Source organism: Lycium barbarum, chromosome 6, assembly GCF_019175385.1.
Source record: "Lycium barbarum isolate Lr01 chromosome 6, ASM1917538v2, whole genome shotgun sequence".
NCBI lineage: Eukaryota > Viridiplantae > Streptophyta > Magnoliopsida > Solanales > Solanaceae > Lycium > Lycium barbarum.
In genome coordinates this window covers 94494398-94511088 of record NC_083342.1, presented here as the reverse complement: position 1 = coordinate 94511088, position 16691 = coordinate 94494398, and the positions used below count along the sequence as shown (strand labels likewise).

The 16691-nt window shown below is 36.6% G+C and overlaps 1 protein-coding gene across 2 annotated transcripts; it reads right to left on the bottom strand.

The window, feature by feature from the left end:
• Nucleotides 1-5186: 5186 nt before the first annotated feature.
• LOC132599820 (uncharacterized protein C24B11.05) lies at nucleotides 5187-9805 on the bottom strand. Of its 2 annotated transcripts, none has more exons than XM_060313015.1 (8): nucleotides 9650-9805; nucleotides 7708-7787; nucleotides 7476-7541; nucleotides 7273-7385; nucleotides 6826-6951; nucleotides 6446-6661; nucleotides 6143-6208; nucleotides 5187-5496 (listed from the first exon to the last, which is right to left on the bottom strand). In XM_060313015.1, the coding sequence occupies exons 2-8, from the start codon at nucleotides 7757-7759 to the stop codon at nucleotides 5338-5340; spliced, it is 798 nt and encodes a 265-aa protein (XP_060168998.1). In that variant the 5' UTR covers nucleotides 7760-7787; nucleotides 9650-9805; the 3' UTR covers nucleotides 5187-5337. The 2 variants fall into 2 exon arrangements, with proteins under 2 accessions (XP_060168998.1, XP_060168999.1); XM_060313016.1 differs by having other exon boundaries at nucleotides 7273-7370.
• Nucleotides 9806-16691: the final 6886 nt, after the last annotated feature.

Below are 16691 nucleotides of genomic sequence, written 5' to 3'. Positions count from 1 at the left end.
TGAGTCTCTAATATATGCTTGGACAGGCGTATTAAAATATTATATAAAACCAATAAAATAAAATTGCGACGGATTTCCGTAGCTATAACTAATACAAAATCTAATGTTGCAACAAATTATTTTCGTCGCCAAACGGAATACAGAAATGTGTATTAAAAGAATTGGCTACGGAATTAGCGACGGAAACTATTGGTCGCCAATTAGATGAAACGACGAAATAACTCATAGAATTAGCGACGGAAATTACTAACATTGCGACGGATTTCATGCGTCGCTTATATTGGCAACAGATAAAATCCGTCGCCAATCCGTCGTTAAACTTGCGAGGGATTCATTTGTTTTGTCGGCAAATGGTTAGCTACGAGGATTTTACCGACGGATTCAATTCAGTCGTTATTCCGTCGCTATATCGGTTTAGCAACGGATATATGACGTTTACCGACGGATTGCGTCCGTCACTAAATCCAGTTTTTTTTGTAGTGTCGGAAGAGATTTATGAGTAATAAGTTAATGATGACTTAATAATGTCTTGGAGAAGAGTTATAACGTCCCTTAGATTGTTAATGAGGTGTTAAACAAGTGTTAAGAAGGTTCATAAGGATTGGAGATCAAATGAATCGACGAGAACGATTTTCGAAAAGCTGGGCAATACACGGTCCAACATACGGACCGTATAAAACATACTGGTCGTATATTAGGCTGTATATTCTTCCCAGAATGGGGTTTTCACTGGACCAAATATACGGTCAGACATACGGTCCATATAAATTATACGGACCGTATGTTGGTCCGTGAAACTGAGTCGAGACAGATTTTAAGATTAATATAAGGGGCCCTAACTTCATTTAATTCATTTCATTTTTCACTTCACACTTCAAGAACTCTCTAGAAAGCTCTCCATACTTCTTCCACAAGAACTCAAGAGAAATTTATGATCAACTTCATCAAACCAAAAAATCAAGTGTAAGAAACTCATTAGCGTTCATCCAAGTCAAGAAATCCCATTGGAAGTGAACTAGGGTTTTGACTCAAGTGAAGTATTTCCACTCAAAGATCATTCCCACATTATCTAAGGTAAGTTTTATGATCATTCCATATTGTTAAGGGCATTGAGCGGTTGAAAGACTTGGATTATGAAAGGAGATAGAAAATGGTTTACAGAGATGAGCATAATGAGGTTTTGAGTGGTAGCTTGGAATGAGTCATGATTCTTGATATGTTGTGATTGTGATTATGTTATAGATAATATTAAGAATATGGAATAAGCATTATATGTGAGAAAACGTACTACTGTACTATGACAATGATTATGGATAAATTGAAGTGAAATTGTGAAATGTGGATAATGTAGATGAATAAAGATTGTTGGTTATAATGTTGTGAATGTTATTATAGACGTTTGGGATTCGAGGAAAGTTGTATGAACAAAGGAAACGCTGCCCAATTTTCTCTAGCTTTAGTTGAGCATGTTCATGTGATCGATTAGCTAATGTTAATACGAACTCTCTTGAAGGTAGAAACGTGAGCATTAAAGGAGAACGATCAAGCGATAAAATAGCTAAACGAAAAAGTATGTAAGGCTAGTCCTTTCCTTCTAAGGCATGACTCCATGGCATGAATCTTCCTATCTTTCTATGACTTCTCTAAATATATGTATACAACGGAAATCATGAGTCTATGTTCATGAAGAGCCTTATATAAGATGAAGTAAGATAATGACGATGATGAGCTTAAGTCTAAAGATTCTAAAGTTCATGATATGATGCTTCTATAAAGCTAATGATCCAAATTATGATTTATTGATGTTGTTCTTTGTGCCACACTCACCTTATATGCTAATTCCTTCAAGGTGAGGTAGAATGCTTATAAATGCTCCATAATGGAATCGGGGGTTCACGACCTTATGTCACCCCGGTAAAGTATAGTTGTCTTTGAGTTTCTATGCATGCATTATGATGAGTATATGATGAAGATATTACATCGCGCCTATATGGCCGGGCAGACACCGCTAAGGCGGGCAGCGTATACACCATGTCTAGATGGCATGGGCAGACACCACTAGTGGGCTGCATGAGATGGTTACCCCGGACGCGGGAGGCCTGGACGCAGGCTAATAATGATCACACCGTACCTATATGGTCGGGCAGCTTATATAGATATGCATACTTGATATGATAATGTTTATGAAGTAAGTCAGCATGCATTATTTCTATTAAGACTGATAGTCAGTTACAGATTGTTCTTCATTTGATACCCCCTATTTCATTGATGTATTGTTGTTGTTTATGCCTTACATACTCGGTACAATATTCGTACTGACGTCCTTTTCTTTGGATGTTGTGTTCATGCCCACAGGTAGACAGGGAGGTGATCCAGATTCATAGGAGTTATCAGCAGACTTTGAGAGCACTCCATTGTTCCGGAGGTGCCATTGCTTATTATTTTGTATATATATATTTTGGGCACGACGGGGTCCTGTCCCGTCCATATGTTTAGCACTCTAGTAGAGGCTCGTAGATACGTATGTGTAGGTAGTATGGTCTCACGATATCCTTATTGTATGTGTATCATTTTGATAGCCGAAGGGCCTATGTATATAAAGGTAAATATGTTCCAAGTGAAAATGGTTCTTCTATGATTATAAGCACGAGATTAATGAATTATCGCAGGATGAGTATGATTACTAGTAGTATGAGTGGTGCTCGGTAGTTAGCCCCGTGTACTCGTCATGGCCCCTAGTCGGGTCGTGATAGTTTGTGACTTGAAATTTTCCTCTAGAATATGAACATGATTATAACTCTCCTATTGGTGGAAGTTCTTTTGGAATTAAAGATGATTTCTTTTAGACAAGGTCATGCGTATGTAGGGTCAAGCCCACATCGAACCTTATACGAACTACACTACTTTGTGAAACTCGCTTTTCCCATTATTGGATGGTTGAACTTATTTTTCTAACCTTAAACTTGTTTTGTTGTTGAATGGGTTTCTTGAACTTGAAATTGAATAAGAGATTTGAATAAGATTTCTAAATCGGTTATGACTTAAAATGCCTCTATTTTGAGATGATGACTTGGGAAATGAGATTATGCTCTAAGCTATGATTGATGATTTGGTAATATGCCATGATTTGTATTTAGTTTGTGTTTGGGCCTGTATGGGCAAGCTGTGCTAGTCCAGAGGATGATTAGCCATTATGGATCCTAACGTATCAATACAAGTATTGTTGTGTCAGTCCAGAGGATGATTAGCCGTTATGGATCCTAACGTATCAATACGAGTATTGTTGTGTCAATGATTGACCTCCGTTGCTTCCTAGCCCGGAGTATCTATTGCTGTGTCAGTCTAGGGGATGATCGACCTCCATTGCTTCCCAACTCGGAGTATCTATTGCTGTGTTAGTCCAGAGGATGATTGACCTCCGTTGCTTCCTAGCCTGGAGTATCTATTGCTGTGTCAGTCCAGAGGATGATTGACCTCCGTGTCCAGAGGATGATTGACGTCCGTTTCTTCCTAGCCCGGAGTATTTATTGCTGTGTCAGTCCAGAGGATGATTGACCTCCGTTGCTTTCTAGCTCGGAGTATCTATTGCTGTGCTAGTCCAGAGGATGATTAGCCTCTGTGGTTTCCTAGCTCGGAGTATCGACTGATTGATTTGCCTGTGAGTGGCTTGTTTAGTATCTTTGTTGCCTGTGAGTGGCTTGTGGAAACCTTGAGTTCGTAAGTGAAACACAGAATGATGTGAATGGTAACATACGTGGAACTTGATATATTCCTATATGTTGACTCTTATTGGTGATTTCCCTAGTTTACTGGCTTACTTATTCTCTGGAGTCGAACTATTTCTTTTGATATCATTTTATTGATTTTACTACCTTACTTTGGTTCTATTAACTATTTCCCCTTAGACACTCACTGAGTACCCAGTACTCAGGCATACCATTGTTGTCTTTGATGGTATGTTAGGTATCATGGAGGAGCAGGTTCGTGACACGCCTACGACTTAAGAGAACTTGCTGCTTTCGAGACTATTCGGTGAGCCCACATGATTGTTCGTGGGGCACTATTCTATCTTTACTTTTTTTTTTCCGTATTTTAGTTTTGGGCTGCGTCCCGATGTTTTTAGACACTCTTTATTATCTTAGAAGCTCCATAGATAGTATACATTCTTGTGGGTAGTTTTCGAGTTGTTTAACTCTTGGGCACGTGATACTTTGATTTAGTTTTATAATATTAAAGACTTCCGCTAATTTAATTCATATCTCATGATTCGTTTGAATTTATTTTATAAACTGTTGGAGGTGATTATTGAACCTGGCGGGTTCAAGTGTTATTATTGCATCTTTTAGGTTCTTCCGATGTTGTTCATGACGTCGGATGCCGGTCACGTCTAGGGTGGGTTTTGGGGCGTGACAATATTAGACCCAACCATCCAAATAAATATGCTCGAAATTGTTTAGGCTGACTTTCTAAGAATCCATATGTTAAAGGAGGAAGAAGATGAATTGAACCTAGATGTGGACTCATTTGGATCTTGTTTGCACCCATTTTGAACCAAAAATCATAACTTCAAACGATAAAACATTGCTGTCTTTTGAATCCATTCAGTCGCAAAAATGTGAAGCATCTAAGGAACTGAGTACGAATACATGATTTCTACTTTGTTTTGGTTAACCAGGATAGGTCGAGTTATTTTAGGTTAAGGCCATGTTGACCAATAAACCAGTGTCACCTATTTAACTAAAGCTCCACATGTGCCATCTTATAATTTGCATTTTAACTCCAAAATTAACGTTAAGGGCAATTTGGGTCCAAGGAGCGCAAATTTAAGCCATTTTCATCACGTTAGGGGCATTTTGACCCTTTTTCGTATTAGAAAAAATTATCTTTTGACAAATATGCCCTTACTAATATACTTCTTTTAAAATAAATTTTATATTTTTTTTTTTAAAATTCCTTTAAAATAAAAGCTAATTTTATCTTTTAGTTAAAAGTTTGATGCAAAAAGGTGCAAGGCGACCTAAGAGACGCAGCAGTACATGCTCGTCATTGTAGGGTCCAAGCTCCTCCATTCTTCTCTCCAAAGGAGAAAAAATCTAAACAAATTATTACTCCATTTGGCAATATGATTATGGTCCTTCGAAATTGTATTGAAATACTTACTACAAATAAAGAGCAATAACAAATAATTTGCAAGAAGCTCAAACTCGTTGTAGATTAGAGTAATTGCTTTTATATAGTTCTATGTAACACATTATTGGATATATATAAAATGGCTTATTTAATTTAACGTAGATCTTTATAGAAATTCGTCAAAAGTCTTGATGCACGTGGAGTAGGTTATGCTTGTTGTACTACAGTTAATTCAGCGGCATTGGATTGGATAATTTGGTGTGGGTATTCTCCTTCTTTTTCCCATATTTGAGGAAGGGCTTCTTTTATGTTGTGTATGCTCCTCAAGGCGTGATCTGCCCCTACCACCAAAGCTGACGTCCCCACCTGCACCAATATAATCAATCGAGCTTAAGTTATCTATATGGTCTGTGTTATCAGGTCATTCAAAGAATATTTATAAATAAATCTCTTTTAAATGTGAATTTATACGTAATCTGAAAATAAAATAATTTACTTGCTACAATAAATAAACGTGACCAAATGATATAAATATTACATACATATATATATATATATGTATATAAAAGTTACATTACATATGTGTAAGAAATATTTATATCCTACTAAGAAATACTCACTCCTGTTAATATACAAGTATATCATATTTGATTAAAGAAGGGGAAAGAAAATACTATTCCATGTGCCAAATTATTAAGACTTTGGATTCCTAACCTGGTTAGCTTCCCTTAAATGCTGACATTTAAATTGCACAAAAATAGTTCCATATGACTCAACTTTTACCCGATCGTTAATAAGTACAATTTTTTCTTTAAGCTGTTTCTTTTCCTGATATAAGACAAAGTATAACCTACTGACTACTGTACATGCATGTTTTCTATATATATATATATATATATATATATATATATATATATATATATATATACATATATATAGGATTTGAATAGTTAATGGAAAAACAAATTAGTAGACCAACAGAAATTCGAAAGAGGAGGTGGAGCTAGCTTACAATAACCGTGTGCAGTCCAGCTTGTTTGCCACTTGCTATGTTCCGGGCGCTGTCATCGAAAAAAATCTGAAAGGGATCGATCGAGAGGGGATATATCAGCAAGAAAATTAATATTGGACAAGCTCAATCTCAATCATACATACGCGCAATCAGCCAAATTGTATAGTAGAAAGAATTTTCAGACGAGTTTAAATTCTACAGTATATGTAACTTATAAATACTCTTTATCATTTTTAGATAGAAAAGTAGGCGCATGGATAGTGAAGGTTACAAGTACTAGAGAAGAATATATTAATTACATACAGTTTTGTTAGGATCAAGGTTTGCAATCCGAATAGAAGCCTCCATTGCTTTCACCGAAGGCTTGCATAAAATACGACGACGACTAGCAGCCTCATCATCAGTATCTTCTAAGGGAGGATTCAGAGTTTCGAAGCATATAATACCTTCAAAACAATCTCCCAGCCCTAACCTGCTCAGCACTCTAATTGCATGCGCTTTATCCCCGTTTGTGAATATCTGTATATATCCACCAAACAAATAAGTTATTAATCATAAATTTTTTGTCTCCAAAGTTACTGCAATCGTCTTTATAATTATAGAATATGGTAGCTAGCTAGCAGTAGAGAAGCAAGAAATTTCCTAAAGGTGTTGAAAGATATTTAAAAATTAGGATTACTTACTATTTTGCGCTGTGGCATGGAAAGGAGGAGGTTCCTCAGCAGTGGATCAGGTTTTAGCACCTCATACGGCAATCTTCCATGCACAAATTCATGAAACTTGTCATTGTCAAATTCATATCCTAGCTCCTGCACGAGGAAATGGGTGAATATAACTCTTTTCCGTAGTTAAGAATTCCAGTATTTAAGAAGAATTTGAAATTGTATGTAGTCAAATAAAAAAATGATTTAACCCCGTTCCCCATTAATAATAATGTCACATAAAATGGGACAAATGGAGAGTAATTAATACCCAAAAACAATAATTGAACACCCATTAGGAATAAGTCATCATGAGCCTCTAAATAAAACGGAAATCTAGTAAGACATAAAGGTCTAGGGGGTAATTCTTCGGAATGCAAAAACAACTAAAAATGAACTACAAGCTGAGTATATGTAGTATATAATTACCTTCAAGCCTGCCATTGTTGTCCCATACTCCTTGTATAGTTCCAAGCACATTTTTGGCACTTCAGTTTCTTCAATATTCAGGTGATGCAACATATACTCTAGAATGAAATATGCTAGTAATTTATTTTCCAACAATTATTATAATTCCTGATCATAAAATTTTATTGGTTATTTACTTGACATAATAAGATAAACTTTTGTACCTTCTATATTTTTGCGACAAGCTAGGTTGACACCTGAGCTAAGAGGATACAAAGTGTCATCCATATCTGAAAAAAAAAAAAATTTAGATAAGAAAATAATTTACTAACGATAATGTTTAGGATAATATAATAAACGAAGAAATATTGAAATATATACAGTTATCTTTTAAGTTCCAAATGCAACACATAAACAATAATGTAACCAAATAATAGTTGGACAAAGTAAACATACCAAACAGCAGGCACTTGTACTTAAGACTGTCAGACCTTGCAACGATTTCCATTCTCAAGAGTAGACTCACTATCTTTTACCTGCGCAAATATTTTGAAATGTCAGTGCGATCACATAGCTTAACTGAATTGTATACAGTTTCTTAGTAGGAAACTTATGCTTTGCGTGAAACCTTTTCCTAGTTGTGAAAGAGAATGAGAATAATCAAAACCTATATTCGAAATAAGTTAATTATCATGGCAGTTGGTTTAATATTTTATTTACGCCGACAATGAATTATTAATTAGTTCTTAAATTTGTTTTAATTGCATGTGACGCTGAAGTTTTTAGATTCAGATAATGACTAGGCCAATTTCAAGTCTACGCTATGTAATTTTCTTTAAACAAAATCATTACTGTCCTTAATTTATATCACTCAGTTTTGTGATTTTCCACGTATTGGACTTTGAATAATAAAGCAGTGATAAGACAAAAGTGTATGACGGATATGCTTTCGTAGGCAATTTAACAAAGAAAATTTAGCTAAAAGAAATACAGAGAATAACATTTAACAAGTCTTTGTCAATCCAAGAGTGCTGGTCGGTAAACAAAGAGTTTGAGGATCAAGAAGCTACTAGCTAATATATCACTAAGAATCGTTAAAGAAACCTTCACTACACGAACATATACGTGCTGAAATAAAAAAGAATAAAGGGTAAAAATTAATTAAGTCTCGACAGTCCACTTATAGAATAACTAAATACTCGCAAGAAATGGTGGAATTTAGTAAGTGGACATAAATGCTAAACAACTTTTTATAGGTTGACCTTTTTACATATTTTACAAACCATGTGCATATTTTCTATAGATTGTTCAAGGAAAATTAAAGGGAAAGAAAAAAGAAACAAAAGATATTCGGTACTACAAAGTGGGTTCGTTTAAGTTGAGAGATCAAAATACGTCACCCTAGAGAGTCCTGGACATAAATATATATAGTACTAGCAAATCAAGAAAAATTAGTAAGTGCGCATATATTCTAAACTACTTTTTATAGATTCACCCAATTACATATTTTATAAACAACGTGTATGTTATTATTTTTTATAGATTACTCAAGCAAAATTAAAGAAAAAAGAAACAAAGTGGGGTTAGTTAAGTGGAGAGATCAAAGTACGGTAATACAAAGTGGGTTAGTTAAGTGGAGAGATCAAAGTACGTCACCTTAGAGTTCTGGACATAAATATTATAGTAACGAATCAAGAAAAAGTAACAGTCCATTACGAAAGTCATCACAATACAAATTAAATCAATCATGTTTACGAACACTAAACAGCTATTAATTGTTGCTCTACTGGAGCATAATCCGGCAGGCCTAAATATCTCTCAACGCACACATTGAAGTATCCTATAAACTACAACCTTTTTAAGCTCTAACAAATCTAGAATGACGCTCCATGCATGCCGGAGCTAAAATTTTAACAAAGAGAATTCAAACTATAAAAAAAAATAAACACATAAAGAAGTCAAGAGACAGATTCAAGATATAATACATAAGAAAACATTGATTTATATATATAGTATAATATTTTTTCAGCAAAGTTGTATCAATTGACTCCTTGAATAAGGATAGCTCCAGTACCACTGAGCAATTCCCTAGTTTGTTACCCATTCATTTCTATTTTATTTGGTCCTAATTTTATTTTAAAATGTTCCAAAAAGAATGACATGTTGCTATATTTAAAAATAATTTAACTTTGAACTCTCAATATTGTCATTAGCGATATGGTTTTATGAGCACAAAAATATTATGCCAGACTTAAAGTAACAAGCTCCAAAAATATTCATTTCTTTCTTTTAATTAAACTATGTGTTACTCAAATAGTACCACATACAATGATAAGAAAGAAGTATTTGCCAAAGAAAATGCAAGCTAAACATAAGCTATGTGCTTTAATTTAATTACCTGGCTGATGAAAATATCGAAGGAAAGAGGCTAGCTCAACAGCTTCCTGCACCTATAGGATACAAATTTTGTATGATCCAGGGATATAATGGCCTTGATTGGATGATGACTATTTCATGGAGAATTGAAGCTAATTTATAGTAGATCGTTATTTACTTTTATGAAGATGGGGGTACCTACCTCCCTAAGTAGGAATAACTAGAATGGGGAATATTAGGTAAACGCACACTAATGTGCCACTCGAACTTCTTGGCCCTTTTCCCCCACACCCATAAAGATCACTAATGGGCACTAGTTGCCAATTTGTCATACGTAAGTAAAGAAGAAAGCATGCAAGAATTGTTTACACTATTAGTAGTAATTTATACCAAATTGAAAACGATCGACTTGGAGAGCATTTGTACTCTGCCTCAATCCCACGGGACGAATTTCTTGCATCGTTGCTACGTTATTCCAACGTTTATTTTAACCATGCATTCCCGAAATTCACTGGCTCCGGCTAACCTAGGTTCACGTAAGATAAACTCACTGCGGAGGTAAAACGTTCCCTGCTAAGAAGTTCTCATTATTTAATGCTCGGATTCAAGATCTTTATTGGATAATAAATATCACACCACACCCCTAGATGATTTTGGCTCATCTTTTTCGTTATGAATTACAGGAGGCGGCTTCAGAATTTTGAACTTCTGAATTTTGAACTCTAGAAAAAACAGCTTATTGAATTCTGAATAAATTATTTATACATATTAAGCAAATTTGTCAAAACAAATATAAATTTTGACTAAAATTATTGAATTTGCCGAATCTGTAACTAGAACTCTAGCTTTACCCCAGATATATAGTATGCTTGTAAAATTAGCATCGGCGACTCAATTTATTCTCTTTACTTTTGGTTAACCAGCTAAGCTTCTCGTTTGGCAGTCGGGGAGGTATATCTCCACCGGTTCTAACGGTATATTATATTAAGCTCTTTGGAACATTAGAGAAGTATATACTAAGAATAATCGAGGGATATATCATTTTTCAGATCACAGGTACATATTCATTATTCTCGTCGAGGCTGAATATTTATTAGCAGTCCCGGGGTACATAGGAATAAATTAAGAGGGAAAAATGTCATATTTGTCATGTCCGAAATTGCTCAAATTTGTGTTGCTTTTGGTCTGAAATTATTCCGCCACTAGGAATTAACCTCTGTGTTCCCCTCGACCCCTTAATAGAGCTCCAATCAAAGTGTAATTTTAAACCATAGCCGAAAAATGAGGGATAAATTTGAACCTTTTCTCTCGAAAAAATTGAACACGCAAGGTCCGCTTCTTTCATGCTGAAATTCCGGTAATGGCAACAGGTAAATATAAGCTAACGACGAGGGTATGAATGGACTAAAAATGTGATTGATAGCAAAATTGAGAAATTCCAAATAATATAGACGTAAATTTGAACTTTTTTCCTAAATCAAATGCTCATAAATTTGGTCAAACAAACTGTAAAATTTTCCTTAGAGATTGTGAATAAGGGCAAGTTTGTGGACTAAATAGCTTCCACGAACAAATTGCACCTGTGACATTTTCATCTATCACCATGCCTCGTCTTTCCAGATTGAGCTTCGCAAGGAGAATGTATGCAGCTAAACTAGTAATCATTGGAATTAATAACAGGCCCCATAATTTCAGAAAATGTTACTGTTATAATTGCAAAGAAGAAAAGCTTTAGAGAAAGGGGGAAACTTTATATTTCACTTCTTGTTTTTTTGTGTCTCTAATACAAGAAAACACACTCCTATTTATAGGAGGAAATAAGTGAATTTGGTGGCCATAAGGGACAACTTTGTGGCCACACATAGTTGGTGCCCAAGTATTTGGTGGGCGTCCAACTACATCCAACTTACAACACTCCCCCTTGGATGTCCATTAATTAGATGATGTGCCTCGTTAAAAATTTATTAGGAAAAACCCTGTGGGAAAAAAATATCCTAATGAAGGAAAAAAAGTACACATATCTAGTAATACGCCTTGAGAGCTGCCTCATTAAAAATCTTACCAAGAAAACCCAATGGGACAAAACTTGGTTAAGGAAAAAAGAGTATAACGCGTATTTCACTCCCCTTGACGAAGACCAAGATTCAAATGTTGGAGTCTTCGCATTCTAATCTTGAATATCATCTGCTCAAGAGTTGAAGCTGGCAAAGATTTGGTGAACAAATCTGCAGGATTGTCACTTGAATGGATTTGTTGCACATCAATATCACCATTCTTCTGGAGATCATGTGTGAAGAATAACTTTGGTGAAATGTGTTTCGTTCTATCTCCTTTTATGAAACCTCCTTTTAATTGAGCTATGCATGCAACATTATCTTCATATAATACTGTGGGTATTTTTGTATCACACTTCAAGCCACATCTTTCTCTGATGAAATGTATCACTGATCTCAACCACACACATTCTCTACTTGCTTCATGAATAGCGATTATCTCAGCATGATTTGAAGAAGTAGCAACAATGGACTGCTTTGTAGATCGCCATGATATAGCAGTACCTCCACATGTAAACAGATAGCCTGTTTGAGATCGAGCTTTATGTGGATCAGATAAATAACTTGCATCTGCATAACCAACAAGATCTGTACTACCTTTGTTAGTATAAAACAGACCCATATCGCTAGTTGACTCGAGTGGAGAAAGAGGGCTAGGCCCCCGGAGGGCTTTCAGGGACTGGGGAAGACGGGTGGATTATAGAGCTAGGGTAGGGGCAAACCCTTCAGATATCGCAATATATACTTAACTCCGTTCCAGTGTCTTCGTGTAGTAGAAGAGTTATATCTTGCTAACAAATTAACAGAGAACGCTATGCCAGGACCAAGAAGATCTTTATTTTCTTCCTGAGGTCGGAATGGATCTTTACTCACTTTAAGTGAGCGAATAACCATTGGAGTACTTAAAGGATGCGCATTGTCCATGTAAAATCATTTTAAAACTTTTTCGGTATAAGCAGATTGATGGATAAAGATCCCGTCTGCTAAATTTTCAACCTGCAAACCAAGACAAAGTTTGTTTTTCCGAGATCTTTCATCTCAAATTCTTTCTTTAAATATTCAATCACCTTTTGGAGCTCTTCTGGAGTCCAATTAGGTTTATGTCATCAACATAAACAACAATTATAACAAACTCTGATTTTGTTTTCTTAATAAAAACACATGGACAAATGGCATCATTTACATAACCTTCATTTACCAAGTACCCACTGAGGCGATTGTACCACATGCGCCCTGATTGTTTTAGACTATACAATGATCTTTGTAATCTGATTGAATACATCTCCTGAGACTTTGAACTAATTGTTTCAGGCATTTTAAATCCTTCAGGAATTTTCATATAAATTTCATTATCAAGTGAGCCATAAAGGTAAGCTGTAATCACATCCATCAGATGTATTTCTGTAACACCTCGTAGCTTCGGGCGAAGGTTTGACTCATATAATGGAACCAAAATGAGGGTAGTAGGAAGTGTTTTGAAAACTAATCAAGTCATAAGAAATATCTTTGGGCAAAGCAAAGTTGGAAGCCACTCTACAGGGCATGTTTGCAAGTGAGTTTGTAGAAGGTCTTACTTCCTACGCCCATAACCCCTTTATTAATTTGAAATTTGGGAAAACTTCCTGAACGAAAGTTGTAGCCCTTTGAAATACCTTTCCAACGGTATATTATGGGGGTCAAGGGGACATCTGTACAAAATGTTATGGCCATTTTACTAAAGGAGTACAGAACAGTCCGTTCACTGGTCATGTTATGCGAACTACTTATACGGCCCATATAATTTTATACGGACCGTATAAGTCGTCCGTACTTCACGAAACCTCAACCCGACGTTCTGTTTTGTGCCATGATAAAATATGGTCATATTATACGGACCGTATAATATGTCCATATAACTTCCGCCTCAATTTTGTATAAATTCAAGCCTTGAGTTCTTTTATTTCATTATTCACAATTCCAAGCCCTAGAAATAATCCAAAACATCAAGGTAAGTCAATCCAAACCCTTTCAACTCAATTCTAACATATACTCTAATAATCTAAGCAAGAAATCATTGTTCCTAAACTAGGGTTTTCAAGAAAACCCATCTCAAGGTTCAAAAATTCAAGATTTTGAAAATCTTCTTCAAAGTTAAAATCTTTAATTCAAGTTTGAATCATTACCAGGTATGTAGAGTTACTATCTATGTGTGGGAACATCATTGTTCTTCCCCACGCCTCATAATCCACAAATTATGATTTTCTACTAAAATTAGGGTTTCTATACCATGCTTATGATAACCCTAGGTCCATGTCCATGATTATATTATGTATGAATTGTTATAATTCCATCATTGAGTTCTCAATATTTCTTTATGATTATTGAGAATCCGTCCGTAATCCATGAAAACCCATATCTTGTATTCCATGGGTTCTTGCATGCATGTTTTTAAATAAAAATGCTTATTTCATGAATATCCTACATGTCTACAAGTTTTCATGCAATTGTATTATATAACTATCTTCATGCCATGACCCAAGATAAATACATGCTAAATACAAGTTATTTCATGAAACCATGTTTACAAGTTATTTCATGAAACCATGTTTACAAGCGATTTCGTGAAATCATGATTACAAGACAAGTACAAGTTAATTCACGAAAATCATGGGCTTCTTAGCCAATTATATCATGTTCATGTTTTTGGGAGTTGCATGAATTACCGAGAAGGCTCAGATAGCCCGAAACTACGTAGCCACCGTAGGACAAGGATCGCTCCGCCCAGTTAGGACGATTCCTTAATTTTACACTGAATGGATCCATCAGGCACGTTACCACCTTATACCCTAGCAAGGTATGGGGGCTCTGCTGGTCCGGCGAGGTACCAGACTCCACGTATCCACGTGGTGATATCATGTGTCGGTTTATGAAATGCTTTCCCTACTTATCATGTTTTACACATGTTATATATATATATATATATATATATATATATATATATATGTATGTATATGTACCCATGATCATGCTCATGTTCATGTCCAGGTTTTCAGTTTCAGTTCTTATCATGTTATTCCATGTCCCGTGTTATTTCTTTCAGTTGCTTTACATATCAGTACATTCAATGTGCTGACGTCCCTTTTTATTGCCCGGGGGCCTGCATTTCACGATGCAGGTACGGATTTACAGGACGACGCCTCTGCTCATTAGGATATGCACGTACTAGCTTATTGGTGAGCCCCATCTCATTCGGGGTTTAGACATTGTCTTTCTTTATTTAGTTTTGCATCTAAAGGTATGCTGGGGGCCTTGTCCCAGCAAGTATGTTACGCGTTTCAGACTTATGTTAGAGGTTTCATAGACAAGACAAATGTCATGTTAGACTTCCAGAGTTGGTTAGCCGGTTTGGCTCATTTATGATATTGTCCGCATTCATGACTTAACCAAGTACTTATGTTTAATATTATGACTTACTATGTTTTATAAAAGCTCATCATGCACTTCACGTTATATTTCCGCTTATGTATGCCTCATGATGATTCAGCAAGCCATGTGGTTCGCTCGGTCACATGCAGTCAGGCACGGAGTGCCGTGTTACGCACAGGCCATGATTCGGGGGGTGACAAAACTTGGTATCAGAGCCTAGGTTCAAGTGTCTTTAAGGAGTCTATGAAACCGTGTCCAGTGGGGTCACTTTTATATGTGTGAGGGCCCCATACATATAAATAGTTGACCACCAAGACATTCAGGATTGTCTCACTTCATTCGTATTCTAGATCGTGCAGTTAGAGCAGTACTTTTAGGATGCCTTTCTAATTCGTGCATGTACGTATTTTCAGAAAATGCCTGCGAAAAGGAAATACACCAGAAAGGCTGTAGCCACCAGCCAAGGGGCTACTGCGGAAGCAACTCGCGAAGAGACCGTTCCGACTCAGACAGCAGCCCCAACCGCTCATACAGTTACACCTCCTAGTGATTCGGATGGGGATGTTAGGAATGCTATCAATATGCTCACACAACTGGTAGCAGCTCAGGCCCAACGTCAGGATCTGGGTCAAGTTCAGGAGGCAATGGAGAGTCTTCTAAGACTAAGGACTTTCTCAGAATGAATCCCCCAGTCTTTACGGGGACAAAGAAAGAGGAGGACCCTCAGGACTACATTGATTCTCTCCAGAAGATCTTCAGGATTATGACAGTTACAGAAATCGAAGCAGCTACTTTTGGAGCTCATCAGCTACAGGGCATTGCTAACACTTGGTATGAATCTTGGGAATTATTCCCAGGTGAGGATGCACCTGACGCTACATGGGATGAATTTACAAGCGCATTCTTGGACCACTTCATGCCAATAGAAGTCAGAGAGGCTAAGGCTGAGCAATTTCTGAAGCTTAAGCAGAATGGCAGGTCAGTTCAGGACTACTATTTGGAATTTGTCAGTCTGGCTAAGCATGCTCCACATATGGTACCGTATATGAGGGCGAGAGTGAGGAGGTTTGTTGGAGGACTTGATTCCTATTTGTATAATGGGGCCAACATTGCTGCACAGAATGAGGGAATGACCATCTCCAAGATGGTTGCTTTCGTACAGGGCAATGAGACAAGGCTAAAGGAGAAGGAAGCCTTGCAGAAAGAGAAAGACAAGGAGCTCAACAAGAGGGTCAAGTCTATCAGACAGTTCAGCGGGAACGGAAGCAGGAAATTCTTTAAGAACAGGTCAGTAGGACCTGCTCCGTCCACAACAAGTGCCCTAGTCCCTAAGTTCCGTAATGATAAGAAGCAGAATTTCAGGCCATCAAGTTCTTACTCTCAGGATAGTGTGGGTCAGTCAACTTATACCCATTCGATATGCTGCAAGTGTAACAAGAGACACTCAGGTGAATGTCGTGTGGGTACTGATGCTTGCTTTAGATGTGGTCAGAAGGGCCATTTTCAGAAAGACTGTCCATCAGCCAGACAGGGTACCGGAGGTAATGTGACGCAGTCCATAAATTCAGCAGCTCCTCGTCACAATCAGGCCCAGCAGGGGCATGG